The 27465-nt window shown below is 54.9% G+C and overlaps 1 protein-coding gene and 1 long non-coding RNA gene across 11 annotated transcripts in view; one reads left to right on the forward strand and one right to left on the reverse strand.

Annotated features, from left to right (window-relative positions):
- Positions 1-2692: 2692 nt before the first annotated feature.
- LOC125168265 (uncharacterized) lies at positions 2693-26332 on the forward strand. 4 transcript variants are annotated; one of them, XR_007153054.1, is made up of 5 exons: positions 2693-3626; positions 12913-13082; positions 13427-13549; positions 25159-25262; positions 25706-26332. It is a non-coding gene; the product is annotated as an uncharacterized LOC125168265 (long non-coding RNA). The 4 variants fall into 4 exon arrangements; XR_007153056.1 differs by lacking the exon at positions 13427-13549 and having other exon boundaries at positions 12913-13097; XR_007153057.1 differs by lacking the exon at positions 13427-13549.
- ZFHX2 (zinc finger homeobox 2) overlaps positions 10764-27465 on the reverse strand; it is a 30841-nt gene continuing 14139 nt past the window's right edge. For 2 of the 7 annotated variants that reach the window (XM_047863259.1, XM_047863258.1), the window contains exons 2-10: positions 21623-23712; positions 20925-21442; positions 20142-20382; positions 18791-18865; positions 18313-18383; positions 16494-16694; positions 16006-16132; positions 12396-15866; positions 10764-12143 (exon numbers count right to left, since the gene is read on the reverse strand). In XM_047863259.1, the coding sequence (XP_047719215.1) occupies positions 11164-12143; positions 12396-15866; positions 16006-16132; positions 16494-16694; positions 18313-18383; positions 18791-18865; positions 20142-20382; positions 20925-21442; positions 21623-23663 (7725 nt within the window). In that variant the 5' untranslated portion in view covers positions 23664-23712 and the 3' untranslated portion in view covers positions 10764-11163. The remainder of the gene's footprint in view (positions 12144-12395; positions 15867-16005; positions 16133-16493; positions 16695-18312; positions 18384-18790; positions 18866-20141; positions 20383-20924; positions 21443-21622; positions 23713-27465) is intronic. The other 5 variants (XM_047863263.1, XM_047863264.1, XM_047863261.1 and 2 more) reach the window with 5 other exon arrangements.

The raw sequence follows: 27465 nt of genomic DNA on the forward strand, positions 1-27465 counted from the left end.
CATCTAGTGGCTCTGTGATCTTAAGCAAATCACTTCACCTTTCTGAGTCTCAGTTGCTTCTGTTGTAAAATTAAGGAATGGTTGCTAAGGTCTCTTTCCAGCTCTGAAAGTGTAAGTCTATGGTGCTAAAGATTGTTATGGCTTCTCCATCATGAGCTGATGTATCACATTCAGAAGACCAGAGCCTAGGTGCTCTTCCTTTCTTTGTGGACTGTTGGGATTCAGCTGACCTGGGACCAGCTAGTCTGTCTGCCAGCTTCTAGGCCAGAGCCATGCCTAATTACTTGATAGAGCTTTCCCCAAAGTGGAGCACTGCTTCTGTGTGAATAGAATTAATTAAATTAGAAAATATAAAATGAGGGTTCCATGGCCCAATGAATTTGAGTATCTGGGTTAAACACATTTAACATTTTATTTTTTCTCAGGACTTCTCAGAGCATCAACGAACCAATATGCATTTTGAATCTCTTAAAGGGGGAATAAACAGAATTTCCCAAACAAATTTGATCGTGGGATCCACTTTTCTAAGGAGCAACCCTTAAAAACAGCAACAACTCCAAGTTAGATGGTCCTTACTCCCTTTTTCCCCAAATTCTTGACCTTCAAGATGGGAAGGAGTGTTTCCACTCTTCCTCCTCTGGAATCCCAAAGGCAGTCAGTCTTTTGTCACAGTCTCCCTAGCACAGCCTTGCAGGCAGTGCCAATGATTTTTGCTAATTGCTATTGAATTCCCATTGAATTGACACCCCTCACAGTTCCCCATGTCAGTCCCCCATGCCTCCCTGCAGCAGATGCTCACAGATTGCCCCCTTTACCTCAATATCTGAGAGGTAGAGACAGAGAAGTCAACATGGGCTCCTCTAAGCCCAGAGCTTCCTCTTGGTGGCTTGGTCTGAGGATCACTGTGGCTGGATTGACAGGTAGTAGCTGTTGATTCTCTGGTTTGGGGTTAATTTTCTATAAGAGACAGGAAGAAAGCTGCCGGAGTCCCTCACCTTAGGAATATATACGTCCTGGGATGGAAAGGTAAGCTTGGTGAGAAGAATTGGCTCTGTCTTATTTGGGCAGGAAAGGTGGGTTGCTCTCCTTTGGACTCCGTTTTTACACCCCATTTTCCGTGTTCATGTCTCAGCACTCTGCCCTCTTTCTCCTTCATCCTTCTTGGGTTCTTTTCATTTTCCCCCTGCTCTTCTAAGCAGACTGGCTCTCCTTCCTCTTCCCCCATCCCAATCTCCCAATCCCCTCTTCACACCCCCGCTGCCCTCCCAGCCTGGCAGCGTGCCCTGTAGGAATGTTAATTAGCATTCACGATTTAATTAATTCAGTAGCTAATTAATGAGGGGGGGTGGAGAGCTGGGGTGCTGGGGAGCTGGGGGCTGGAGGTAGCAAGGAGAAAGCGGAGGCTGCAGAAGGCATCGCAGATGGCTGTGTGGTGGCTGGCACAGTGCCCACCGCCATGGATGCAAACACGCACGCACACGTACGTACAGACACACATACACACACACACACACACACACACACACGCACGCACACCAAAAAAAGGAAAGGGTGATCGAGGAATAAAATCAAAAGCAGGGAGAGAAGGGCACAGGGGCCCTGGGAACTGGGGGTGGGGAAGGCTCTAGATCTATTTGAATCTGCTCCGGAAGTGGAAGAGGAGAAAAAAAAAAGAAACCACCACAGGCGCAGAGAGAAGAGAGCTCTCCCGATACCCCACCCCACCCCCACCCCACCCCAGCCACCCCTCCTCCCTGGCATGGGATTCATGGGCACCAGCTGAGGACAGGGTCCCCTCCCTCTGCTTGCCATAAATATTGGCACCGAGGACCCAGACTCAGAAGGACAGGACATTCCCAAAGAAAAAAAATTTTTTTAAGTTGCTTTTTAAAATATACATGTATATATATTTTTAAAACATTGCACCCGTTTTGGTATGAGGGCGAAGGCGAGTGAAAGAAGGTGGCTGAGCCAGGAGGAGAGAGCACAGATGGCTTGGTGGTGGTATGGTGTGGTGAGTTGTGGGGAGGAGAGGGGGTCTGGCAGAGGTTGGGGGTGGGCGGAATGAGGACCCTGTTTTCTTCTTTTCGGTTTGCTGTGGATGAAGGAGGGAGAGAGAAAGAGAAAGGGGGTGGGGAGAGAAGCGAGACAGATGGCAGAGTGGAGAGGCGGCAGCCAGTGCCGGCACTGCCCAGCCTGGGCGGACCCAGCTCCCCCCCCTGCCAGCTTTCCAAATGCCACCCTTCCCCCATCCTCCCCTCACCCCATCCCCCCCAGCTTGGCACTGATCTCCGAGAGAGAGGGAGAGAGGCTGGGCAAAGAGCATCTGTTCCCTCCATTCTCCCAGCTCTATCGGCTGCCAACCTAGGGCCATCGCCTGCCTCCATCACCCCTCCGCCCGCCTGCCCGCCCGCCTACCCACCCAATCCCAAACGGGTGCTGGATCAGGTGCCGAATCTGGCTGCCTCCTCGGGTATACCCGTCACTGTGCATTGCTGTGTGTCTGCCACCGCTGCCTGGCACTCATGGGGCCGTGTGTATGTGTGTGTGTGTGTGCGCATGTACATGTACGCATAAACGCGTGCTGTATGTGAGCCTCCTGGGCATGGGTGGGGGTTGGCACTGCGGTTGCCAATCTAGTGTCCAACCAGAAGGACAGGGGGATGGAGTGGAAGGAGGGGAGAGGGTTGAGGCCTGGGAGGGCAGAAGAGGGTGCATGAGTTGCTTCATGCTGCCTGCTTACACGCATTGGCACTGCAGCTGCCACCCTTGTGCCCGCGGAGATGGGAGGAAGCGAATGGGGAGGGGGACAGCCGCAGGAGTCCTGGTGGTCTGAGAGGGAGACTCGGTACCTGGGAGCCATTGGCATCACACCCGTCAGGCTGGTGCCCCGAGCTGGGGCAGTGGGAACAGGGGCCCCAGGAGGCAGAGAGGAGGGGCAGAGATGTGTTAATGATGTTTCTGTCTCTCTGGAGCTCAGCTCTGAGAAACAGTTGAACTATGAGGTAGTTAGCCTTCTTCTAGTCTGGGAAAGTGAAGTGGTGGAAAGAGTAGCCAGGGAAGTGCCAAGAAAGTGTCTAAGAGCAGGAGAAGGGATCGTGCCACTGCTCCCTGGGGGAGCTCCTCAGGGCTGGCCTTTGTGAAAAGCACGGGGATGTGGGCGTGAAGCAATGGGTGCTGGCACTGCCCATGGAGCCTGGCAGAGGCTCTGGCATTGTGTGGAATGGAGGAGGGTAGAAGTGCCTCTTGCCAATCTGGTTGAGAAGATTGCTGTGTGCCAGGAATGAGAAGGGAGGTGAGATGGTGTGTGTGTGTGTGTGTGTGTGTGTGTGTGTGTGTGTGTGTGTGAGAGAGAGAGAGAGAGAGAGAGAGAGAGAGAGAGAGAGAGAGAGAGTGAGTGAGAGAGTGAGTTTGGGAGAACAGACTTGTTTTCTGCCAGGACCTCCTTCCTGTTCCCTCTTAGGCATGGGGAGCGGAGCGACAGACGGAGAGAGGCTTGAGGACACAAAGGAGGAAGCGTGCCATTGCCAAGACCCCAAGGAAGAAGGACAGAGAGCGCTGGCAGTCCTGTCTGGCCCCCAGCCAGTTTCCTGCTGAAGATGGCCAAATCCTCTTGCCTGGTCTGTGTATGTCACCGTGCGAGCATGGTGGGAGTGGGGGGGTGGCTTGCTTGCTGAGCTGGGATCTAGAATGGGAAGGGCACCTTTCTGTGGATCTCGTTTGGACTTTCCACTCTAACAAGTGAGGTATCTGATTTTCTCCCTGGTGCCTTCCTCTCCTCCCCCTCCCTCCACTCCACCCCTCTTTCATCTCTCTATCACCATCTGGGTCCTACTGCTTGGCACCCAACCAACTAGATGCCGCCACGCTTGGTAGTGCTGCACTGGCACGTGAACAGTGTCTCAGATCCTGGCACTGCGGCAAACCCAAAGCCGCCAAACAATGCTCACGACCGCCACTTCGCGGCAGAGGGAGAGGGGGCAGCGCACATGGGCACTCCGGGCATCAGGCGGAGCTCTGCTGGGGAGTGGCATGAGATGGCACCCTCAACAGCTTGCTGCATCGGTACTTGCCAGCCAACCTCAAGTAGACACCCACCTCCCTCCTACCTAACTGCCTCCAAGAAAGGGATTTAACTGCTACCACAGTCAGTGTTTGAGTAGCTATTTCAAGGGAACCTGGAGAACAGAGGGACAAGGGCATAGGCAAGAAACCAAATCCAAGGCTCCAGGCCAGTGGCCTGTACGCCTCTCTGGGCAGTGAAGACAGAGAAAATGCTAGCAGGGCAAATGAAAGCTGTAGAGAGGACAGCCAGCTATGTTGTCACAAAGCTGGTGCCAGAAGAGATTAGAAGAGAAGTAGGAAGGAGGGACCCTCAGGCCTTGCTGTTGGTTGTGGGGTGGTTTATGCCTGTATATATTTTGTCTGCCCTATATCTTGTGATTGGCTGAGCTGTGGTTGAGATGAACCAGTTCTTCCTCCCTCATTAAAAGGCCCATATTCAGTAACAGTCCCAGGAAAATGAAGAGGTGCTCTAGGCCTAAAGAGGTAGATAAGTATAAGGAAAACAAAGGCACCTGGGACTTGTCCTTCCAGAAAGAGTGTTTGCGGAGATTTAGGAATTTCTCAATGGCACCGCAGTTAGGTAGAATTGGATAAATGTCCATGTCTTTGAAATTCACCCCTGAAAGGGAATCCACAGATCAGCAATGAACCCTCATAGAGAGGAAGGCTCCTAGAAGGAGAGTCCCCAGCATCTGTGGTGACACAGACCAGCCCTATGCCTTCAGAGGCAGTGCCTTTGGCAGTGCCATAAAACTGCACCTTGGGCCTCAATCTGGAAGAAATTCCAATAGGTTGGGCTTTCCTTGCTTTCTGAGTAGCCAGAGGCTGTGGATTAGTAACTAGGAAGATCTTCAAGTAGAAGATTTGGCTCTGGGTAATGTTGGGGAGGCTGGGTGGGTCCGATGGAGGAGAAGACCTGCCCATAAGGAAATCAAACCATTACTATGTTACTGAGCTGCTTAGGGTTGGGGGGAGTTCTGGTTTCAGCATCTCTGGAAGTGGATGCGAGCTTCAGAAGAAGGGAGGTGGTTTCCACAGCAGAGGAAAAAGCAGGGAGACACTCAGCCGAATGGGTGAGTGGATGATGTTTCTTGTCTCCTGTTCAAGAACAGCCTGTTGGCAGAAGACACAGATTTCCCAGATGTTGGAGGTGGGGTGATGGCAGAGTAATGAAGCAAACAATTCCGAGGTGATGCTAGGCGCCTGGTGGGAGCCCCTGGTGTAGCAGGATAGGGCCCTGGGTGCTGGAAAGTTCCAGGCAGGTCACAGACGTATATGGGCTGAGCAGCCCAAATCAGGGGTTCTTAAACTAATCTGAAATGTGTTTCAGGAATGTGCATTTTAAGCCAGCACAGGTGACCACGATGCGGGTGAACAGAACTTTGAGAAACTGTTTTAAGAGACAGCAGTCACCTTGTAGAACAGTTACTCTAGATTGGATTTCTCTAGGCTTTTTGCATCTTTCTTCTTCCTCCCCAACCACAGGCCTGTCTTTATGCTGCCATGCATGTGGGGTGTGTGTAAATGCGTTTTGGGTAGGAGCAGCAGGAGGAATAGGATGGATTGTGAGGTCAAATCATGCAGGTTTAGCTTGTCAGAACGGTGCTTCTCCCTGGCAGTACTTATCACAAAAGAATCCCTTAGGGAACACTTTCAAATTCTGATGGTAGGCCGCCCTTTGTTTCTGAAACTTTACCACTGAGAACCACCAGGTTAGGAGCATGGCCAGAAGATGGCTGTCTGTGGTCCAGCAAGATTTGTGTGGATTCTATGCTTGGTACAGGATGAATCCTAATTACTCTTCTTCTTGGAGACAGATCTGGGTCCTGGGTAGTGGAAGGAGGGGTCAGCAGAGTACAGGGCCTAGCCGACTGTGGATACTTAGCAAGATGCAGACGATACTGTTGTTTGAGCACTCGGTGGGAATGAGCACAGTGTGGGTCATTCTTCAAGTCCAGGTGAAAAGACATGGTACAAGGTTGAGTATCAGGGAAGGACTGTGGATGTGGGGCATGCTGAGCTCCTACAGATTACCCATTTCAGTGTTTTAGCCATTGTTTGTGTAAAAGTGCGTGTTTGCTTGGATAGGATTAAGAGTTAACCCCAGGAGGGTGCCTGTGTGGCTCAGTTGGTGGAGCATCTGACTCTTTTTTTTTTTTTTTTAAGTTTATTTATTTTGAGAGGGAGAGGGAGAGAGAACATAAGCTGGGGGAGGAAGAGAGAGAGGGAGAGACAGAATCCCCAGCAGGCTTCGTGCCATCAGTGTAAAGCCCGACATGGGGCTCAAACTCACAAACAGTGAGATCATGACGTGAGCCAAGATCCAGAGTCAGAGGTTAACTGACTGAGCCAGCCAGGCACTCCACATCTGACTCTTGAACTTAGGGCCATGAGTTAGAGCTTCATGTTGGGTGTAGAGGTTACTTTAAAAAAAAAAAAAGAGTCAATCCCAGGGCACCTTTCCCCATTACCTTCCTTCTGGTCCACATAAGCAGGTCCAGCCTGCTTCCCCATGAGTTTCTAGCCAGACAATTCTCTGGCTGGAGAGCTGCAGGAAACACCAGGTTCAGACTACTGACAGGGAATAATGCCACTTACCCCTTTGTGTAGAAGGTTGTCTGAGACCTCTGTATGATGGAGAATGACAGAGTGGGACCTCACCCAATTTTATGTTCTTCCTGTATAGTCTTGCCTGGGAATCACTTCCCATCGCTCCCCAAACTTGACGAGTTACGGTCTAGGTCTTCTATGGATGTCCTCTATCTCGCTTTTCCTTCATCTGCCCTTTTCACAATGTATATAAGCTATAATCCTGCAGACTGGGTCTGTAGCCCTTCTTGTTGTAGCAAAGGTTTCCTTGGTATTTGGGGCATTTCTTCCTTAGTCCTAAATGACATCCTCACGGCTCACAGGTTTCTCACTAGTTGCTCCCAGATGGTGGTTTGAGCTTTGCACCACAGCCTAGAGAGAAAGGTTCCTCAGTGCCTACCCTTCCTATAACACAGGGTCCCAAACCAGTTTATTCCTGTGTTTCATGAGTTTTCCCTAAAGTTTCCTCCTGGTTTCTCTTCTACCTCTCCCCTCCCTAGTGTCACAGTGCAGAGAAATTTAAAGTCCTTTCCCCATGGATTATAACACTTGGTCACCCTTTCTGATACTGGTTACATTTCCCCCTGACTGTTCATAAGCTTTTCAAACCCACTGTTTTTATGTGAAGAAAATGAGTATGTCCTGGAGGGTGGTTCTACTTATGTGAAGTGTAGGTGATAGGTCTGAAGGTATGTCCTTTGTGCCTTTGTGCCCATGGGGCCCTTCCTTAGGGCATGTATGTATCCCTGTAGCTCTCTCCATGGTTCTGCTGCAGTTGCTGACAGTGTGTGTGCTTGTTCCATTGGTGCAGTTATACAGACAGAGTTCTGTATTTCAGGTGCAAGTTCCTGTATATATTTCTATTGGATGGAAAAATGCGTCTTAAAACAGGTGGGTGGAGATTTGGGGGATTGGTGATCTGATTGTTAAGCCCTGAAAGTGACTAAGGAACAAACAGAAGGAATTAAGTAGATGGGTGCTACCATGGCTGGAATACTTGGCTTTCTTGGTTCTTGTGCATGCTTCTGTAAGTACACTCCAGGGGCTAGAGAGCTGGAGAAAGAACGGGTTTCTTTTAGTGGTCCTATTGCACATTCTACCCCATTTGGCTGCTGCAGCTTCAGATTTTGCCATATTCTTGCAGAAGACTTGGAGTTCTGTTCCTAGTTGAGAATGGGGTACCTTAAAGCCATCACATAATGATTCTGGTTTAGAGCAAAAACAGCCAAGCTCATTTCCACCTCCTGTCTCCTGGTACTGATCCTAGCGGTAAGTAGGGTAGACCAGAATTTGGATGCCTTAGGACCCATGTGTGTCAGACCCTAGACCTTTGCCCCAGGCCGTGGAAGACCAATCATAGGAGCCATGGATTGAAGCTCACTTTAGGGTTGTTGGGGTGGAGCCTATACTACAATATAGCTGTTGATGTGCCAGGTGCTTGAGTTGGGTCTACTGCTTCCCAGGAGAAGCAGCACGACCTGGTGCTCACCTCTAGCATTCTGCATAGGGCCTACTGACTTCTGTCTACCAGAGTGGCCCACTGCGCATTTCTGAAGCAGGAGCACTGCTCCTGTGGACTTCTGGTCTGAGAATGGGGTTAGGGAGGAATGCTTCCAGGCACTGGGAACATGGAATGGGAAACCTAACTCCACAGTCAGCCCTGCTCTTTTGTCTCAAACTGCAGGGTTCCTGGTTAGGACAGTTGCTTAGAGTCAGTTGCTGTCTACTGCTATGCATGTACATGGTGTCTCCAGACCAGGGTATCCAGGTGTAAGGGAACATGTTTGAGGGCAAGAGGAGGAGGAGGGATATCTGGCTCTCTTAACTCCCACTAAAAATATACACAGTTCGAACTGAAGCCAATCTGTCCTGGTTGTGAGCTCGTAAAATGCATGACACCACACCCCTAATCATCCCATACCAGGTGTTTGCCATGGTTTTCTTTAAAATGTTTCTTTTTTTTTTTTTTTTTTTTTTGGTTTTCAACTTTTATACACAAGTCATATTCCCTGAAAGCACAGAGTGAAAAAGCTTCTTCCCTCACACATGTTGCTAAGAAAGTAGTTTTATACACAGAATCTCAACAGGAGAAGGTAAAGGATAGGGAAGGAGGGAGGGCGGGGTGTAAAAGAGATGCTGAGAGGTGGGAAGGTTGGCAGCAAGATTGAGACCACAGTAGGGCCTGCATTTATACCTGACATCATCAGAATGACTGGCTCTGCCCCACCCCAGTTTGCTAGAGTAGGAGCTTTTAATTTTAGAAATGGACCAGAAGTGCGATTCACAGAACCTGTGGGCACTAGGGACTCAGCTGACTTTTTCCTCCCCCACTCTCCCCTCCCATCTTCTGGGCACATAAGCCACCGCTTTGGTATTAACCAGTTCACAGGGTGGAGTGACGGGCCAGGAAGTCAAAATCCTAGGGCTGACTGAATTTGTGTGTCTGCATATTAAATGGATGATGGTAGCGGAAGAAGCCTGAAGGGAGAAAGTTTGCAAAGAGACTCCCCTGAGAGGGGAAGTCTGGGGCAAGGGGAGTAGCAGAAATTACCTGGAGGACTAGGAGCTTTTGCAAGCTTTTCTTTGTTGAAATAAAGCACCTGCTTTTCTACCCTGTGCCAATTTAGCTGGGCTTGGGGTGGCCAGTTACCACCTGATCCTGGCAGGAACAATGAGGTTAGAGGTGGGGGACTCTCTTCTAGCTCATTCCTCTTTCGTTGGTCCCCTTGGTGACAGCACCCTATCAGACATTCTTCACCTTGTGCTTCAGTCACCTCCTTGCCCACCCACCCCCTCATCTGTCATGAGCTCCAGAGCCGTGTGGGCCTCCCGGACAGCCTGACTCCTTTGGTGGCACCTCCAGCAGCTGCTGCTTGCTGGTGGGAAAAAAGGCAAGGGCAGAGGATGAGGGAAGAACACATATGGAGAGCAAGGGACCCCACAAAGGCAAGGAGTCCAAGAAGTGACCAGAAATGGGAAGGGAGATAGAAGGGTTTTGTGAAAGAAGCAAAAGGAAGTGGTGGTTAGCTGCACAAAAGAGAGGTTTACCCAACTGCCCTGTCCACCCCTTTCTTCCTTGGACCTCCGGGATACATCTGGTGGTACTGACTTTTCTAACTAGCAGCTAGGAATGAGGGCATGTTACCTGTCCTCATACTCAGTTCGGGGGCAAGGGTAGGTCTCCCCCGTGTCTGAGCCCGTCTCCCCATTACCAGCCCCCACCTGAGGCTGGGCATGGCCAAGGCCAGGCTGCATGGGTTTCCATCTTGAGGATCACCAAACCCACACAAGGACTTAAAGCCATTAGATCTTCCAAAGACCAGTGGTTTAAAGAAACCCTCAACATGGAGAAGGTAACACAAACAGGAAAAAAACACTTGTTTGATGGGAGACTTTTCAGTTTTTTTTTTTTTTTTTTTCTGTATTTTCCAAGTTTGTGTTTTACTTTAGTTCATTCCTCTGTCTCCATCTCTCTCCCGTGCACATGTGCGCGCGTGCTCTCTCTCGCTGTTTTTTTTTTTTTTTTTTTGGTCGTGTCTGTGTTTCAGTTTTGTTTTTTTTTTTTAAATAAAAGAACTTTGGATTTGCCGTTGGTGGGCAGCGCCGGTCCCGGAGGCTGGACCCCCACGTGGCAGGGATGGGACAAGGGGCAGGCCCACGGCTGCTGAGAGGATCTCTGTGTTTAAAGCCTTTGAGAATATGCTACTGCAGTTCCCAGGGTGCAGGGTGGGGGTTGGCAGAGGGGTTCCTGGCGGCGGCTTCCCCTAGAGTCCAGGCCGCAGGGGCTCCCCTGTCAGGCGAGGAGAGGGTTAGGAGGGAGGGGTGTGGGGAGAGTGAGCTGCAAGCACTTCTCCCCCTGCCAGCCTCCAGTTTGGTTCGAGTTTTGTGGGCTCCCTGCCCGTCCCAGGCTCCAACCTTGGGAGCCAACTGGGTATTTGGAAAGTTTGTGAGCTGTGTGACGCTCTAGACAAGGGGGTAAGGAGAAGGGGGAGTAGCAATGTTTGTTTTCCTTACCCCTTCTTTGCCTTGGGTTTTCTTTTTTATTTTCTTCTTTTTTTTTTTTTTTTTTTTGGTGTTTTCTCAGTAGAACAGCATGGGATAACATGTACTTGTGTGTTCGCGGGGGTTGACTGTTTTGTGGCGGGCGGGGGGGGGGGGTGACTGGGAATTCAGTGGGGAAAAGGTTGTAGGAAGATGGACTCAAGGATAGATCTCGTGTGTGGTGGGCAGGGCAGAGATGAGTGGACCATCAGGAGGACAAAGTGGGTGTCTGTGAAGATGGGGCAATGAGCCGCAGAGGATCAGTGTGTGTCTGGGGGCAGGGGAGGAGGCAGGACTCTGCTGGAGGTGGGGTGTGTGAAGCCCACTGAGGGTGGGAATTTAAATATTCCCGTGAGGTGGGCGGAGCTGAGGGTTGGGGTGAGGGATTTGAGCTCCCACCGAACACCCCTTGGAGTAAGGGAGGGAGCCCTGAGGCCTTCCCCTCTCCCCCCATCTTGGTTTATCTGTTTATAAAGCTAGAAGTGTAGAGGTAGTAGTAGTTTTTGGGTTGGAGTCCGTGTGAGGTAATCTTGCTTCCTCTTTGGCAAAAGCCACGGCAGCCGTGGCGGCAGTGGCGGCGTTGGTGACGGTGATGGGTGGGCCCCCTGGGGGTGGGGCCGCCTTGCGCCTGTGGGCCGAGGAGCGCAGGTGGGAGGCCAGGGCTTCGTGCCCACTCAGCAGCACCTCACATGCCAGGCAATGGTAGGTGCAGATGGGCACCCGCAGCGGGGGGGGCACAGAACCCCCCGAGCCCCGCCCAAAGAAGCAGAAGGATCTCTGATGAGCCGTGGCCGGGGCCTCCCCATCAAATGCCATCTTGCACTGGCGGCACAGATAGCGGTGGGTCACATCCACGGTGGAGATGCCGGTACTGCCTGACAGCAGCTCATCCGCCTCCCCGGCCTCCCCCTCCCCTGGAGCAGGCAGTTCAGGCGGCTTTGGAGGCGCTGTGGCTGTGGGCTCAGGGGGCTGGGGTGGTGGCTGGAGGAGGGCGTTGGGGAGCAGTCCGATGAGGGTCTGAGGTATCACGGGGTTCATGGGAAATAGCCCCTTCTTCATCCCATAGAGCTGTTGGAAGTAGGCCCCCTGTAACTGGGGGCCAAAGACAGCTGGTGGTGTTGCCCCCCCTGCGGGGGGCAATGGGAAGGGCAGAAATTGGCCCCCCAACAGGGCTGGGACTGTAGCCTTCAGTGCTTTGAGGTTCTTGAGGGCGTCAGTGGAGGAGTTGGTGGGCGCTGCAATTGGCTTGCGCTCACCAGAGACCTTGTCCCCGGAGGGCTCAGTAGGGGGGCCTGGGGCAGGGTCAGTGATGCCTGCTGTGGAGTTGTTAGTTTGTTCGGGCACAGGTCTCTGAGGTAAGGGGCAGCCTGGGCCAGCAGTCTGGACCACTGTGGTAGCAGGCAGGACTGAAGTGGCGAGGCCCAGGAGGCCCGAGGAGGCTGCAGGGCCTAGGAAGACGAAAGGAGGGATGAAGGGTTAGCCACCTACTGGCCTGGTGTCCATCCTGCCACCTCCAGCCACACCCTCGCCCATTCGCACCACCTAGCTGCCTTGCTCCCTTCCCTCCCTTCTCTCCCCCAAGAGCTTGAAACTAAGGAGGCAACAGGAGAGTGGAGGTGGAAGAGTTCAGGAGAAAAAAGAGGGGCATGTCATTAGAGAGAGATGCTTTCTGAAGTCCAACCCCTCCCAACTGCACTCACCTGAATTGAAAGGAGCTAGGCTGCCCAGCGGGGGTTGGGCCAGAGCTGGACCAGACAAGAGGACCGGGGCCAGGCGAGGCAGGGCCGGGCCAGCTCCAAGGGGCACAGAGGCAGGTGTGGTGGCCGGTGGGGCCTTGGGAGCCGGGGGTGCCTCAGGTGCTGGGGCCAACTCGTAGCACTTGCTTTCACTCTTCAGCTGAGCTCGGACTGCCTCTTTGAGCTTGGCCAGGTGCTGGCGGGAAAAGAGATGGCCTCGGCAGGAGACATAGAAATCATACTTGACGTCACAGTAGGGGCAGTCGGTGCGCTGGGCTCCCAAGGGGCCCTCACCGTTGCCCCCAGCCCCACCAACTGCCGCCCCCTGCAGTTTGGCCTTCTTTTCCTTGGCACGAGCATTCTGGAACCAGACCTGGATGACTCTCTTGGGCAGCCCAATCTCCTCCCCCAACACCTCGCACTCCTGCATGGTTGGGGTACGGTAGGCTTCATAACAGGCTTTCATGATCTTCAACTGCAGGCTGCTCATCTGGGTCCTGTAACGCCGCTGCCCCATTCCATCTGGAACCCCGACCCCACTTCCTGTTCCTCCACTGCTTCCCCCAGCCCCAGGAGACTCTGGTTCGGCCAGACTGGAAGCAGACGAATCGCTGAGATCCCCTGCAGATGGACTGCAAGCCTCGCTCTCTGGTGAAGCTTTAGAAGGTTCCTCTGTAGCCTCTTCCTCACTGGGTGGAGGGGGAGGTGGGAGAGGTAGAGGTGGCTCTGGTGTTGGGGTGGTGGCCTCCTTCCCAGGTGGTAGGAAAGCCAGGGGCCCGGCAGCAGGAGTAACTGGTGGGTAGGGAAAAGCAGGTGCTTCCCGCTTTGGGGCTTCCCTCCCAGATCCATCATCTACCTTGCCCAACAAGAGGTTGAACTTGGGGAAGGCTGCAGGGGCAGGAGTGATGGGGGGCTTGACTGCTGGATTGGGCACCCCACCAGGGGTGCTTCGAAACTGGCCTTTCCTCTCCCGGGCCCTGGTGTTCTGGAACCAGACCTGCACCACCCGCTTTTTGAGTCCCACCTCCTCGGAGATGCAGTCGAGCATCTTGCGCGTTGGGTTGGAGTCTTGCATGTACCAACGGTACAGGATCTCCAGCTGCTCGGGCAGGATGGTGGTACGTAGGCGCTTGTCCCTGGGGGGCTCGCCCTCCCCTCCACCCCCTGCCTCACTGCCCGTTGGGGACAGGCTGCCCTCCTCATGCTTCCGTTTCAGCAGTGGCCCTGGGGCCTGTGGAGCACCTGCCACCAGGGGGCTTCGCTCCCCAAACACCAGCAATGGCAGATCTAGGAGGTGGGGTGCAGCACCGGGCTGCAGGGATGGCATGAAGTGTAGCCGGCGGTGACTGGTCAGGAGGTCTTGGCTGGGGAAAGACATGGTGCACTGCTCACATGCGTGGACTGGGGAAGGCGAGGGAGGGGCCCTCCCTTCAGGTTCTTTGCCTCCTGGGTTTGTTGCCTCTGCTTGGCTCAGCTCTTCCCTGTCTGCAGGTTCAGGTGACGGGCCCCCGGGCCGTGCGGGGGGTTCCAGGCTCTGTTCCTCCTCTGCATCCTCCTCCTCTACCTCTTCTTCTTCTTCCTCCCTCTCTGCCTCTTCCTCCTCCTCTTCAGGGGGCTGGTCATCATAGCATTTCTTGAGGTGCCGCACCAACTCAAAAACACAAGAGAAGGTGGCATGGCAGCGCCTACAGCCAGAGGCTCCCCCACTGCCCCCTCCGCTCGGCACAGGCCCCCCCTCGATGGCATTTTTGCGTGCTTTCTGGCGGGCATTCTGGAACCACACTACCACCACACGGGTAGCCAGGCCCAAGAGACTTGCAAGCCGCTCCACTTCTCCGTCCTTGGGGTAGGCACTGGTCTCGAAGAAAGACTGCAGGGCTTGGGTCTGGAACTCTGTGAACTTGGTTCTGGAGAACCTGCGGCCTGCAGGCAGTAGGGGAGGCAGATTCCCTCTGGAGCTTTCTTCCTCCTCTGGTGGCCAGCGTCCTCCTGCCCGGCTTCGCTCCTCAGAGGGACGGGCCCCCCCTGCCTCAGACTCTGGGACCAGGAAGGGAGGGCCCAGTTGGGGAGCTGGTGAATCCAGGGACCCATCAGGAGGTTTGGGGGGCTCTGCAGGGGGGGGGTATAGGCTATCGTAGCTCTTTCGAAACTGAGCAGCATAACGGCTCAGGGCCTCAAAGGGCAGAAATCGGCGGTGGACATGCTCCTCATGTGTCTTGAGGATAAGCATATTGGAGAAGAGTTTCCCACAGGCCCCACAGGCCAGCTTGTCTCCACCCCCCAGGGCCTCTGGTGGGGGTGGGGTCGGGGGAGGGGGCACAGCCTGCTTCCCCTCGTTGTACTGGATCACCAGCTCAAAGCCAAAGTTTTCTAGAAGGGCTTTGGCTGCAGTGCGGGCTGCTTCATTGGGCGTAGAGTTGGGGGGCGAGGCGGGCCCCGCCTCATTCCCCTCTTCCGCCATGGGGGGCCGCTCCCACTCCCGCTCAGCCAGCTCAGCCTTAGAGGGCGGGGGAGGAGGAGTGGCAGCTGGCAGAGACAGCAGGGGTGTGGGCCCAGCCAATGCCAGCTTGGGCCCCACCTTGAGGTCATGGAGGTAGAAGGGCAGGAGCAGCTGTTGCTGCTGGAGCTTAAGCAGTGATTCCGGCACCAGAGGGAAGGGGGGCAAGACTGGTGGGGTGAAGAGGGGTGCTGGGAATCGGTGTAGGTCCAAGGGGGGTGGGGGAGGCGACAGGAAGGGCAACCCAGATACGAAGCCACCAGGGTCAGGGCCCTTCTTCTCTGTGCCAGTCTCCCCCTCAGTCTCACCCTCCTTGGGCTCTTCTTGGCCACGCTCTGGCCCCTCGGCCTTGGCGTCAGTCTTGGTCCCCCGAGAGCGAGTCTGGTGCAGAACTGAGCGCATATGGATCTCTAGGGTGGAGCTCTGGTTGTAGGAGACTCGGCAGACAGTGCACTTAAAGGGCTTGTCTGTGGCAGCAGCAGTGGGAGGCGCAGCACCTGCCTCTCCTCGGGCAGGGCCAGACGGGTCAATGGCAGCCTTCTTCATCTTGTGCAGGTGGGAGACAGAGTTGTAATGGACCAGAAGGATATTCTTCTGTGTGAAGGACTCCTTACACACAGTGCACTTATAGGGCCGGGCAGGGTCAAGAAACTTGTCCAGGGCAAAGTTGGTGGTCTTCCGATAGGTCAGAGGGTGGCGAGAGTCAGATGGAGCTGGCTCTGCAGGGCGGGGCTCCCCCACACGCCCCTCTTCCTCCTCAGCCATGGTGGGTGGAGGGGCCAATTCTTCCGCCAGGACATCAGGCCGAGAGGCTGGCGATGGGGCTGGAGAAGGGGGTTGATCAGGGCTTCCTGGGGGCTTGTCTGGGGCCTCAGCTAAGGGCGGGGGAGGCTCAGGAAGAGGATCAGGACTGGCTTCTGGGGTCAGCTGAGGGCCTTCTGAAGGAAAGAGAAGGGTGCCATGAGAAGGTAACTGTCTGAAGTCAGACCCCACCCACCCCATATCAAGGACAACTGATCCCTGCCTCAGTTGTCTTCAGACCCTCTTGGTCCATGAAGCTCACGTCCCCTTTCTTACCTGCTCCTTGTTCTCTGCTGGGTTCAGGCTCTGGCCCCGGAGCAGGGGGCTCTGGGGCATCCCCCAGTGGGCATAGAGTGGGCCCAGGCAGCACTTTGGTCGTAAAGGTCATCTCTACAGTTGTTGCCTGCAATGGAACAAAGCCCAGTGACTCCCCTGTGCTGACCCACCCTGCTACTCACGCCCTGCTCTGCACCTGGGCTTGTGCCCAGCTCCTGTCCAGGGCTCCAGTCTCCTCCTGGAAACACTCCCAGAACTTTGGCTTTTCCCCAGAGGGGAGGGCCTGGGGTGCTGCCTCTCCTGCACCAAAGCCCATGCCTCCCGTTGAACAGCTCTTATCAGGACCTAATGGAAATGAAGGAAATGCTTGGCTTCCTCACCAACATTGTCCCCGCTAAACCCATACTTGCCTGGACGCCCCTGCCTCTTCTTCCCCTCCTGGCCCAAACAGGGCCTCCCGAATGGGTCCTCACCCAGCCAGTACTCACCACAAGCAGCAGCTTCTCAACGCACTCAGGCACCACATTGTGAAGGTGGCTAAGGTGGAAATGCAAGGCAGGTCGGCCCACCAGCTGCTCCTGGCACAGCGGACACCTGTACTTGGGCTGCACTGCATGCTGGGAGAGGGTGTGAGCCCTCACCTGTTCGGGCTCAGGGCTCAGGAAGCTGCAGTATGGACAGCAGAATACCTGGGGGCACATGGGTTGGGGAGGAGGTGTCAGAGAAGGATGGGGCCCACCATCACCCAGCCCTTTGTGTTCTTGTACACAGCATGATCCCCCACTCCCAATTTAGGAGTGAGCCGCATTGAGAGGCATCAAGGCATCACCACGGATCCAGCCAGAAGCAAGAAGCTGGCTCCTCCCTCATTTCCCTTCCACTGGGACAAAGGCCCTCTCCCTCCATCCTGGCCTGTCTTTCCTTGGTCTTTGCCTCTCTCTGCTGCCTTGCTTAGTACTCCAGCTACAGTATGACCCTGTACCTATCTCCCTGGGATTTAGTTTTCTTACCCACCCACACCCTGCCCGTGTCTTCCCCGTGAGATGGCGCCCCTGCCCTCTGGCACATCTGGACCCAGAGGCTCCTTTATCCCTGCCCACTCTGCCTCCCCAAGGTCCCTAACCTGAGTGTCTCCTGAAGAGGGGCCCTCCCTACCTGTCTGCTCAGAAGCCGGCTCATCTCCCAGCGGCTCAGCAGCTCCCACTTTCTTTTCCTTTTCCCCTTCTTAATGTAAACAAATGCCACAGCTCCCCCAGCGGCCCAGGAAAATTCTGTCCTGCTCTGCAGGCACATTCTCGCCCACACCTCTAGAGGGGTGGGGCCAAGGGAAGGCCCTGTCTCCACCTTCGTCACCTGACTGCCTGACCTCCAGCCTATCTTCATCTCCCTGGCTCAGTTCCTCTCCTGCCCCCTGTGCCACTGGTCCAGGCCTGCATACTGGGACAGGATGACCATAAAGGAAGGGCATCCAGATGCTCGTTTTAATGCACTTGGCCCTGGGAACAGACATCTGGAATCAGTCTGCAGGAGAAAACAGGAGTGAGGAGGGTCTGGCCAGCACTGCTTCAGTCTGTGTAATCCTGCCTGTTGAGGTCCCATTTGGAGAGCTGTGAGGGAGGGGCAGCATGGAGCCTCAGGGACCCAGTCTGGGAGTCCCCTCAGAATCCACACTCTCAGGCCACAAAGCTAAAACACACAGGTCCTGCCTAGGCCAGGCAGAGGCCCAAGGCTGGGAAACTTGGAAAGCTTCAGGGTTTGCTATCTGGGTCAGTCATCTGGGCTGGGGCCTCTACCCTCAGGAAGGAGGTGCCCAGATGGTTCCATGCAAGCTTGGGGCCTTCTGCAGGAGATGACCATCGGTGTCTAGTTGTCTTTCTGCTCCTGACAGGAATAGAGAGCTGGGCAGCAGGCTAGCCTTTTGGTTTGGGCTTTCTCTTTTCATTTCTTCACTTTTGTCTTCCCTCCTCCCCTCCTTCCTCCACCTGCTTCCAGCTTTTCCTACCTTGGGACAGCTTCTGTCTTCACTTTTCCCTCAAGTCCTGCCCTCCCTTCTTGTCTTCTCCCTCTGTGCTCCACCCCTGGGGCCAGCTCTGCTCCCTGTATGGTGCTAAACATATAACTGGCCCTAGGTGGCATCTCTTAATGTGTTTTGAGACAAGTCACAAACATGACAAAACTAGGTCTGCCATTAGCCTGAAATCTGGCTGTAAAGCTCTACTGATAAGAATTTCAGGCTTTAGAATATGAACAAATTTCAGTAAAACCAGGCCCTACCCCACCCCCCCCACCCCAGCTATTCCCAATTACCCCAGTTCTGACCGTGGTCTGGTTGGCACTGTCTCCTCGAGAGCCAGACTTGTTCTCGACCTCTTCAGAAGCTGAAAGGAGAAGAGATTAAGAGACTCTGATAGCCTTCCCTCTTTCTTTCCAGACCCCCAGCCCTTAAGATTACCTGACTTGTAGCAAAGAGCCTCCAGGGTAGGGGGCTGGGCTGGGGGGAAAGGGCAGGAAAGCACAAAGCTGTACACAGTACAGGGAAAGGAGGCCCAGCAGGGCTGATCCCAGGTTAGCGGGATGGCCAGATTGAAGCCTTTTGTGGCTCCCCCTCCTTTCCCTCTGATGAGCCCTTTCTTGTATCAGTTTGGCTCCATGCACTTAGGAGGCCTCGCTGGGCAGCTGGATTACTGCAGAATCCCATGTACACCTCAGAATGTATGAGGATGGGGCGGAGGGTGGGGGACAAGGGGCAGGGATAGAGGGAAAATGGACCAGATGAGCAACTCACCCAATTGCTCTGTCTTGTTCTGAGCGTCTTTTTCAGGGGTGGGCAGCTCAGCTAAGGGGGTGACAGGAGGCTTCCCTGTGTGGGATGAGGGGAGAGCCAACTTAAAAGAGTGAAGCATCAGGAAAGGGAGGACATAGGGCAGAGGAAGCAGGACACGCAGCCAGGAGAAGGAGAAAATGGATGGATGAGTCAAAAAGCTGCCAAAAAGAAACGGATGATTAAGTGACAGGGTTGGAGCTGGGAGAGCCTAAGAGATTAACTCTAAGTACCCAGCCCCCATCATTTAAAGATGAGGAAACAAGTCTGGCCATAGACAGCAGAGACAGGCCAACTGGGCTCCCTGCCTACTGGTCCCAGAAACAGGGAGCCCAGAGACCTAAAGGGAGGGGCACTGAAGAAGGAAAGTGAAGTTGAGTGGAGGCAGGTGCGGCAAGCAGGAGGCGGCAGGTCTAGCTGGGAGAGGAGATTACCACTCAAGTAAGAATTGACAGATGTGTAGGAATTTATTTTCGGTGGCAGCCTAATTAAAGTGTTAAAGTTCCTTAACTCCATTCAGCCCTGCGCCAGGATCATTAGCTATTGATCTGGGCCCCTCCGGCACTTAACTCCAGCCAGCATATTGGCAATTCAATTAGCACCAGTCAATGCTGCCTGTTCCTGGTTCCTGCTGCCCGTACCCTCACCCTCGCCCACCGCCAGCCCCTACAAAGCCCCGATGCCCATGCCCACCTCTGACAGCCCCTTCCAGGCTCTTCTCCTGCACCCTCTGGATCAATGACGCCTGGCGGGCTGTTCCTGGTCTCTGCTGGTACAACCTCAGCTGCCTAAGGGGGACCCTAAGCCCAGCCTTCGGGCTGAAGACCTCCTAGGAGACAGGAAGAGGCTGGGGAACTTGTCAAGGGCTTCCTATCCCTGCAACCTTTGGGCCAGGCCCACAGCTCCCATCTTCTTCTGACCTACCCTGACCCAGCACGAAGTGGATTCCATTCTTCTGCTTTTCTAGTTCTCTCCTTCCTGACTGGCTCCTGCCGCTCCCCACACCCAGTGTTGCTGGGACGCTGGTCACGATTCGGAATCAGCGGGTGATTCCTCCTCATCTGCTTTCCTGTTCTCTGCTTTCCACCCAGCAAAGCCCTTGCCCTTCACTGCCTCCTCCCTCCAGCAGCCTCTTGCTCCTTGCTTCACTGGGCAGCCTCACTCTTCCCCAAGTCCGGTTTTATCTCCCCTTCACAGCTGGCCCCTTCCCACTTGCTCTTGACTGCCCACAGACCCGTTTCTCCTCACTGGTATCACCTCACCATGCCCAGCTCCCACACCTGCTGCCCGCCCTGCCCCGTCCCCTCTTCCTCACCGGGAGTCCGGAGCTGCCCATGGCTGAAGCTCAGGATGCTCTGAAGAGCCGAGAGCCCTTCCTCGGCTGCGGGGCCACTCTGCAGCAGCTGCAGACGCCGCTGGGCCTGGGCGTCGCGGTGGGCCGGTGCACGTAGGTGCTGCAGCACAGCCAGGCGGGAGGGGGTCTCCCATGCACACAGCAGGCAGCGGAACAGCCCCAGCTCAGCCCCTGCCGCAGCCCCCTCCATCTCCAGCAAAAACTGGAAGCACAGAAAGAGGATGCTCAGGCCCAGAAGGGACAGACACCTTGAGATCTCACCTCCCCCAAGGGAGCCTGACCAGCAGCAGCCCCTCCCCCATCCCTTCCACCCTCTTCAGGCCCCTCCCCTTTCCCTCCTGTGGCCACCTGAGTATTACTGCCTTTTCTCCCCTGTCTCCTTCTCTTCCTCCTACCAATCCTGGACTCCACCCTAGTAGGTGAATGGAATCTGGTTCCAACCTCTTGAACGGATGACAAGATGGCCTGAGCAGACACTCCCCTCCAGTCCCGAACATCAGAAAAGCCGAATAAAGTACTGGATTCATTTTATCAGAGTCCACCATCCTTTGGCCTCCCCTCCACGACTATCTCCAAAAAGTTGATTATCCCAGTACATACTTGCCACTGTATCCAGTCCTGGGTCTTCCCATCGCTCTCCCACTCGGCATCTCTTTGATCCGTCCCCATGCCCTTCTCTTCTCTCCCCCCAGAGGCTCTGTGCTGCTCCCCTCAAGTCCCAGAGGCTCCCTGCCCCACTCTCACCTTATAGATCTGGCTATTTTCTTCATGGGCTGCGCCCCGGGCGTGCAGCTGCATCTTCTCCTTGCTGTTGGACTCAAAGTCACAGATGTTGCAGCGCAGGTGCAAGGGGGGAACAGAGCCATAAGGAGCCCCATCTCCCAGGGGCACTGGGGAGGGGGTACCCACGGCCCCACCCCCCTCCCTCAGGTGGGCTGCCAGCTGGTACTTTTGAGCATGTTTGTCAGTCTTGAGGTGGAGTTGAAAGTTGGCTTTGAGCTGAGTGCCATAGCAGCAGAGCTTGCAGCGGTGGGTGTCACCGGCCACCTCCTTCCATTCAGCCTCCGGGAGGCTTCGGCCCACGCTGCAGTGGTAGAGCAGCAGCTCCAGGTTGTCTGTGCTGAAGGCCTGGCACACTAGGCAGCGGAATACCTTCAGGGACGGGCTGTCATCTGGGGGTGGTGAGGTGGGCAGGCTGTCAGACAAGGAGCCCAGGAGCTGACTTGGAGGCAGGTGGGTGTCCGGGGAGAGGCTGCCAGGGGCTGGGGGACAGAAGCAGGTTAGAGGCCCAAGGAAGGAATGGGGCAGTTGGGTAAATGGGGATAGCGCCGAGGGAGCTGGGGTTGCCCAGTGGGGGGCTGGCCCTTAGGAGGGAGCAGAGGCTCGAGTCTGGCCCTGGGGAAGGGAGAAGGGGAAACAGGTGCAGACCCCAGGCTGCTTACCTGGTGGGGGAAACTTGCGAGCAGGCGCTCCGAGGTGGTGGAAGCCATTGAGAAGCAGCTGGGCTTCCAGGGGCTTGTCTGGCCTCAGCCCGGGGCCAGGCAAGGGAGCCTGAGGCTGCCCCAAGGCCTGTGGTCCGAAGTACTGGAAGAGCTCAGGGGGGGTGGCAGGGGCAGCTCCTGCCGAGGGAGGGGGCCCCGGCCCTACCAGTCCGGGCGGCAGGCCCAGCGGCAGCCCCTGGTGCAGCATGAGGACATTCTGCATGTGCTTCTCAGAGGTCATGTGGATGCGCAGGTTGCGGGAGATGTTGGTCTCGTAGCTGCACACCTTGCACTGCCAGGATGATTTGGTCTTGGGCTCCTTGTCCCCGGCAGAGGATGGGAGTGGCGCCTCTGGGGGGCTGCCCTGCCCACCGGGGCCTGCCTGGAAGCCCTGCAGGTTGGCCAGGTGCTTGTCAGACTGCATGTGGATGCTGAGGTTGCCCTTGGTGGTGGTGGAGTAGTTGCAGACATCGCAGCGGTAGGGCTTGTAGCCACAGTTGTAGCTCTCTCCACGGGCGAGGCGGGGGTGGGCGCCCCCGGCGCTGCAGTAGCTGCAGTGGCTATTGCTCTCCGGGTGCTTTTCCCGCATGTGCACGTCCAGGGTCTGCTGGTACTTGTAGTGCCAGTTGCACTTGGGACACTTGAGGGTCTTGCAGGAGTTGCGAGAGTGTAACAGAGACATGTGGCTGGACAGGCTGAGGCCCTGGAAGGCCGCAGGGGCTGGGGTGTAGTCTTCAGCTAGGCGGTAGGGCTGGGGTGGGTCGCTGGGGTCTTCGGGGGAGCCGACTGGGGCAGAGAGAGTGCCCCCCTCCTTAGAGGCAGGTGAGCTTTGGTTCAGTGGGGGGCAGAGCCCTCCCTCCTCTTCTTGCCCCTCCGGGAACCAATCTGGCCCTGCCTCGCCAGCTGCCATTGGCGACTCTTTGGCTTGGGTTGGGCTGGGGTCCCAGGTGGTGGGAGTTGTTGCCGGGGAGGGTGGGCTAAGTGCCCTGACTTCTTCTGCAGGCAGGACAGGAGCTTCTGCCTCAGGGGGACCATCCTCAGTCTGGGCTACATTGGCCTCTGTGTTCACCATGCTGCTGTTATCAAGGGGCATTTCTAAAGGGGGGCGAGCAGGTGGTTTTGGTTCCAGAAAGCTTAGGAGGGCCATGCGGCCCTCATCTCCCACCTGAAGCACAGCTGCATTACTGGGCAGGCCCAGATGTTGAGCAGGGGTTAGCTTCACCCCATGAGACTGTGTGTGACCCATAAAGGCCTGGGCCCTGCTGAAACCCAGGCGGCACAGGAGGCAGAGCCAGAAGAGTGCCCTGTGGTCTCCTCCCCTGCTCCCCATAGGGCCATCTTTGGGATCTCCGGGTGGGTTTGGAGCCAGCTGGTAGCTCCAGAAGGCTCCATCCCTTCCCTCACAGGTGGCCGGAGATGGCGCTGAGGTATCATGGGACAGAATTTGGTCAGAAGAGCTAAAGCCTTGGATTGGGTCAAAGCCATGTTGGATGTGAAGGGCAGTGAGGTGTGCAGAGGGTAGGTGGGCAAGGAGGGGCAAGCTGGGCTCCTCCTTGATTCCCACCTCGCCCCAGGGGAAGCCCTTTGGTAACAGGAGTTCACTGCCACCTGACAGGGACAGCTTGGCTACTAGGTAGGCCTCACCACCAGCTGTGAAGAATAAATGGTTGCTTAGGTCCACGGGAGGGAGCCCTCCTCCTTCCTCCTCCTGCTCCTTGTCCTCTTGCACTCCTAGGTCCTTTGGTGAGAAGCCACCACAGCCAGCCTCTTCTCGGGGCTCCCCAGTCTCCTTTGGTGGGACGAGGCCACAGCCCGACTCCAGGGCCTGTCCCCCTGGCTCTGAGGGCCTCATGCTCTCAGAGGTGGAGGGGGCAGCAGGGGGATCTTTGGTGACAGGATCAGCGGGGGTGCCAGGGGGGGAGGTGTCCGGAGGCGGAGACGGGGCATTGTGTCCAGGGGTGGGGGTGGTGCCAGTGGTAGAGGATGAGTTAAGGGTGGCCATGGCAGACGGAGGAGCGCCGGGGGTTCATTTCAGCGTGACGGCAAGTACCCTGGGGGGAAACATGGAGAGAGCAGGGCTGTGAGGTGGCAAGAGACACCCAGACAGGACCTTGACTCTCCAGGTACTCCAGCCCCATTCTCTTCCCTGAGCACCAGACTCAGCTACCCACCTGCCAACCTGAAGCTTCACCTTAGTGCTAACACACTTCAAACATAACATGTCCAAAATCAGAACTCTCTATTTCTCCCCCCGAACTCGTTCTTCCCATCTTCCCTATCTCAAAACTTGGGACCACCATTTATCTGGTTGCTAGGCTAAAAACCTAGAAGCTTCCTCTTGCCGGCTCCCCACATACAACGGGACAGCAACCTCTCAGACAGACAGGCGTCCTATCCCTCCGCTAACATCGTCTCCAGTAGCATCAGCGTCGCCCCAGCCATGGTCTTTCCTGAACCAGTGTGCCGAGCTCCACGGCAGCTTCCGTTTCCACTGCTGCCCCTACAGCCCAGTCTCCTTCCATCCAGCCGCCAGAATGACCTTTCATTTAATTCTCAATTATGAAAAATGCCAGACCTATATAAAAGTAGACCAAATAACATAAGGTACCCCTTTGTACTCATGACTCAGTTTCAACAGCCACCAACACATGGCCGATCTTGGTTCATCCATATCTTTACCCACTTTCCCTTTTCCTGTATTGTTTTAAAGCAAATTTCAGGTATCTTAAACATCTTTTAAAAGGTAAATTGTGGGGCGCCTGGGTGGCTCAGTCGCTTAAGCGTCTGTGACTCAGGTCATGATCTCACGGTCTGTGAGTTTGAGCCCCGCATCGGGCTCTGTGCTGACAGCTCAGAGCCTAGAGCCTGGAGCCTGCTTTGGGCTCTGTGTCTCCTTCTCTCTCTGCCTCTCATGCTTTCTCTCTGTCTCTCTCAAAAATAAATAAACATTAAAAAAATTCTTTAAAAAAAAAGGTAAACTGTAGGGTGCCTGGGTGACTTAGTCGTTTAGGTGTCTGACTCTTGATTTCAGCTCAGATCATGATTTCGTGGTTTGTGAGATCAAGCCCCACATCAGGCTCTGTGCTGACATTGCGGAGCCTGCTTGGGATTCTCTCTCTATCCCTCCCCTCGCTCTCTCATAAATAAATAAACCAAAAAAAAAAAAAAAATGTCAATTGTACTATATCCTTAAAAACCCATCCGTGATTTCTCACTGTACAATGAATAAGATCCAAAAGGATTCTGATCTACAAAAGGATCTATCTGATCTGATGCCGGCCTACTTCTGACACATCTTAATACTCTCCACCCTGCCTGGCTGGCTGCCTCCAGCCCACTGGCTGCCTTTTCTTCAAACACACCAAGTCCATTCCCACCTTAGGGCCTTGCCTAAGCTAAACAGCTTACTCCATCAGCCAGGAAGACTCTTCCCCAGACCTCTGCATGATGGCAAATTCTCATTCAGGTGTCTGCTTAAATATCACCTCTTCCAACAGGCTTTCCCTTCCTATGGAAGCTAACATGTTCCGGGGGGTTACTTTCTTCAGAGATTTCTCACCACCTGATATTTCCTGGTTTACTTACTTCTCCCTTCTAGACGGTAAGTTCCATGAGAGTAGGAACCCTACTTTCTCTATCATTAGCACCAAGAAAAATGCCCGCCACACAGTCAGTACATGTGTGTTGAATGAATTAACTCTAGGAAAGACCCTCAGATTTTCCACTCACTGAAGGGGTAGTTTCCCTAAGTCAAGGTCCTCGAGCCAGAGAGGCCACAGTGAATTTCTGCTGGCCTGCAGGCCCGGTGCTGCTCTCACAGATGCCCTCCAGAGCCAACTCTGGTCACAAGCATGTGAAATAGGCGGAGGCTTCCCTGGCCAGTTGGAAGACAACCGATTCTATGTGATTAGCTTCCTCCCCCACAAAGAGATTAAAAAAAATAATAACAGTAATATTACTAAAAGCTATTAAGGTACATATGCCATGGTCCTGGCACTGTGCTAAATGCTTTCATCAATTATTTCATTTAATCTTATTTTGCAGATGAGGCAGCCAAGAAACAGGTTGAGTGAGCTGCTAACTGTCACACAACTCCAAGGAGGGGAAACCAGAGGACTGGCGGGGCACAGAGACCTGGGCCCTCCATCTACCTGGATCGTCCCTCAGACCCAGGAAAGGCCAAATGAGCCTCCAGAGGTCTAGCAGTCAGAATTCTGGGGCTCCCTCCAGCTACTAGAAACGCCAGGCCTCCCACGCTGTTCCCAGCCTTTTTACCTTGATTACCACACCTTCCTCCCCCTCCGCAACCCCCCCCCCACCCCGCTTCCCATCCCCACCAAACTCACCAGTTCCCCATGCTTCACCATCCCATACTTTTCCCAATGTCCCAAGTGGTTTGCATCCACTCCAGGTCTTAATTACCAGCCAATCTCTAATGATTAAACCTTTAGCGTTCAAGCCCATGCTTCCAGAAGGGATGTGGTCTCCTTCCTTCCTTGGGCCACCGCTAACGCTCACCTTCAGATTCTTTGATTAGGAATGGGTCTTCGGCCTGGCCCCACCCAGCCTGCAGGCCCCCTTTCCCACTTCCCCCCCTCCTCCTAGGGGGCTAGCCAGGCGTGAAGTCAGAGCCATTAAGTAGCTCCGCGTGGGGCTGGATCAGCATGCTAATGAAAATGCAAATCAGCACCTGGGCAAGGGGTGGAGGGCTGGGGGGTGGGGGGAGGTAGCTGGAGAACCGGGAGGGAAGTAAAGGTATTAGATGGAGGGGTTATCCTAGATAACCAGAAAGCAGAAGCCCGAAACTGGGAGAAAGGTGTCTCTCCTACGGAATCCTTGGGGGTGGGGGGGGGTAAAAGCGCTGGATCACCAGGGTCTGACAGTCCACTGTTACCCCTCACAGTGGGGGCCCACCACCCTTTTGCTGCCCCACCTGGTGGGAAGAAGTGAGGCTGGGCAAGCCGGGCTTCTCCCGGGCCCTGCCACCGAGGCCTGACCCGGGTGGTGCTTCATCCCCGATGGGCCACCACGCCTACATCACATCGATCAGCTGCTTCCTCCTGGCTCCTGATTCACAACTCCAGATCTAACTTCAGAGGAGGTGCTAGAACGACCTAAGCCCCAAATCCTCTCTCCAAAGCTTCTACTTCCCAGGACTGGAAAAAGACCCAGCTGATTCTTAGTTAGAAACCAAAGGAGTTTAGCTCTGGGCTAGCTCGTGGGTGAGACCCAGACCGCCAAGGGTAGGTCGGCAGCTGTTTAAAATTGCAAATCTCTTCCCCACCTCCCTCCTCCTCCTCTACAGGAAAGAATTTCAATTGCAAATTTATCTCTGCCTCAGTGCACCCCCCCAGCTCCCCCCCTTTTCTTCTCCACGCTTCTCCCATCACCCTCTATTTATTACAAACCTTTAACTGCAGCAATGATTTTTTTTTTCACCTTTTCTTTCCTCCTTCCATTTCCCTCCTCCTCAATCTTTTCCTCCTTCCCTCTCTGAATCTCTGTGTCCCTCTCTTTGCCCTTCCTACCTTGAACTCAGTTTTCAGCTCTTTCTGGAGATGATGCAGAGCCGGATGACAGACCAAGTCACCCTCCACCTACCACCTCCAGGCCAAGAGTCCTGTTCACCCTCAGACCACTGCCATTCCTCCTGTAGTTCCGGGCTTTCCTTAAGGGCGTCTCCTCTCCCTTGGGGCACATCTCAGAGGTGGGGAAGGGGAGAAGGCCACCCTCAAGGGCCCTGGCACTCCCGCCTCTGGGGAAGGGAGGGAGGAAGAGGGCGGTCCAGGTGTAGGGTGGACGTG

This window comes from Prionailurus viverrinus, chromosome B3 (assembly GCF_022837055.1).
Source record: "Prionailurus viverrinus isolate Anna chromosome B3, UM_Priviv_1.0, whole genome shotgun sequence".
Classification (NCBI taxonomy): Eukaryota; Metazoa; Chordata; class Mammalia; order Carnivora; family Felidae; genus Prionailurus; species Prionailurus viverrinus.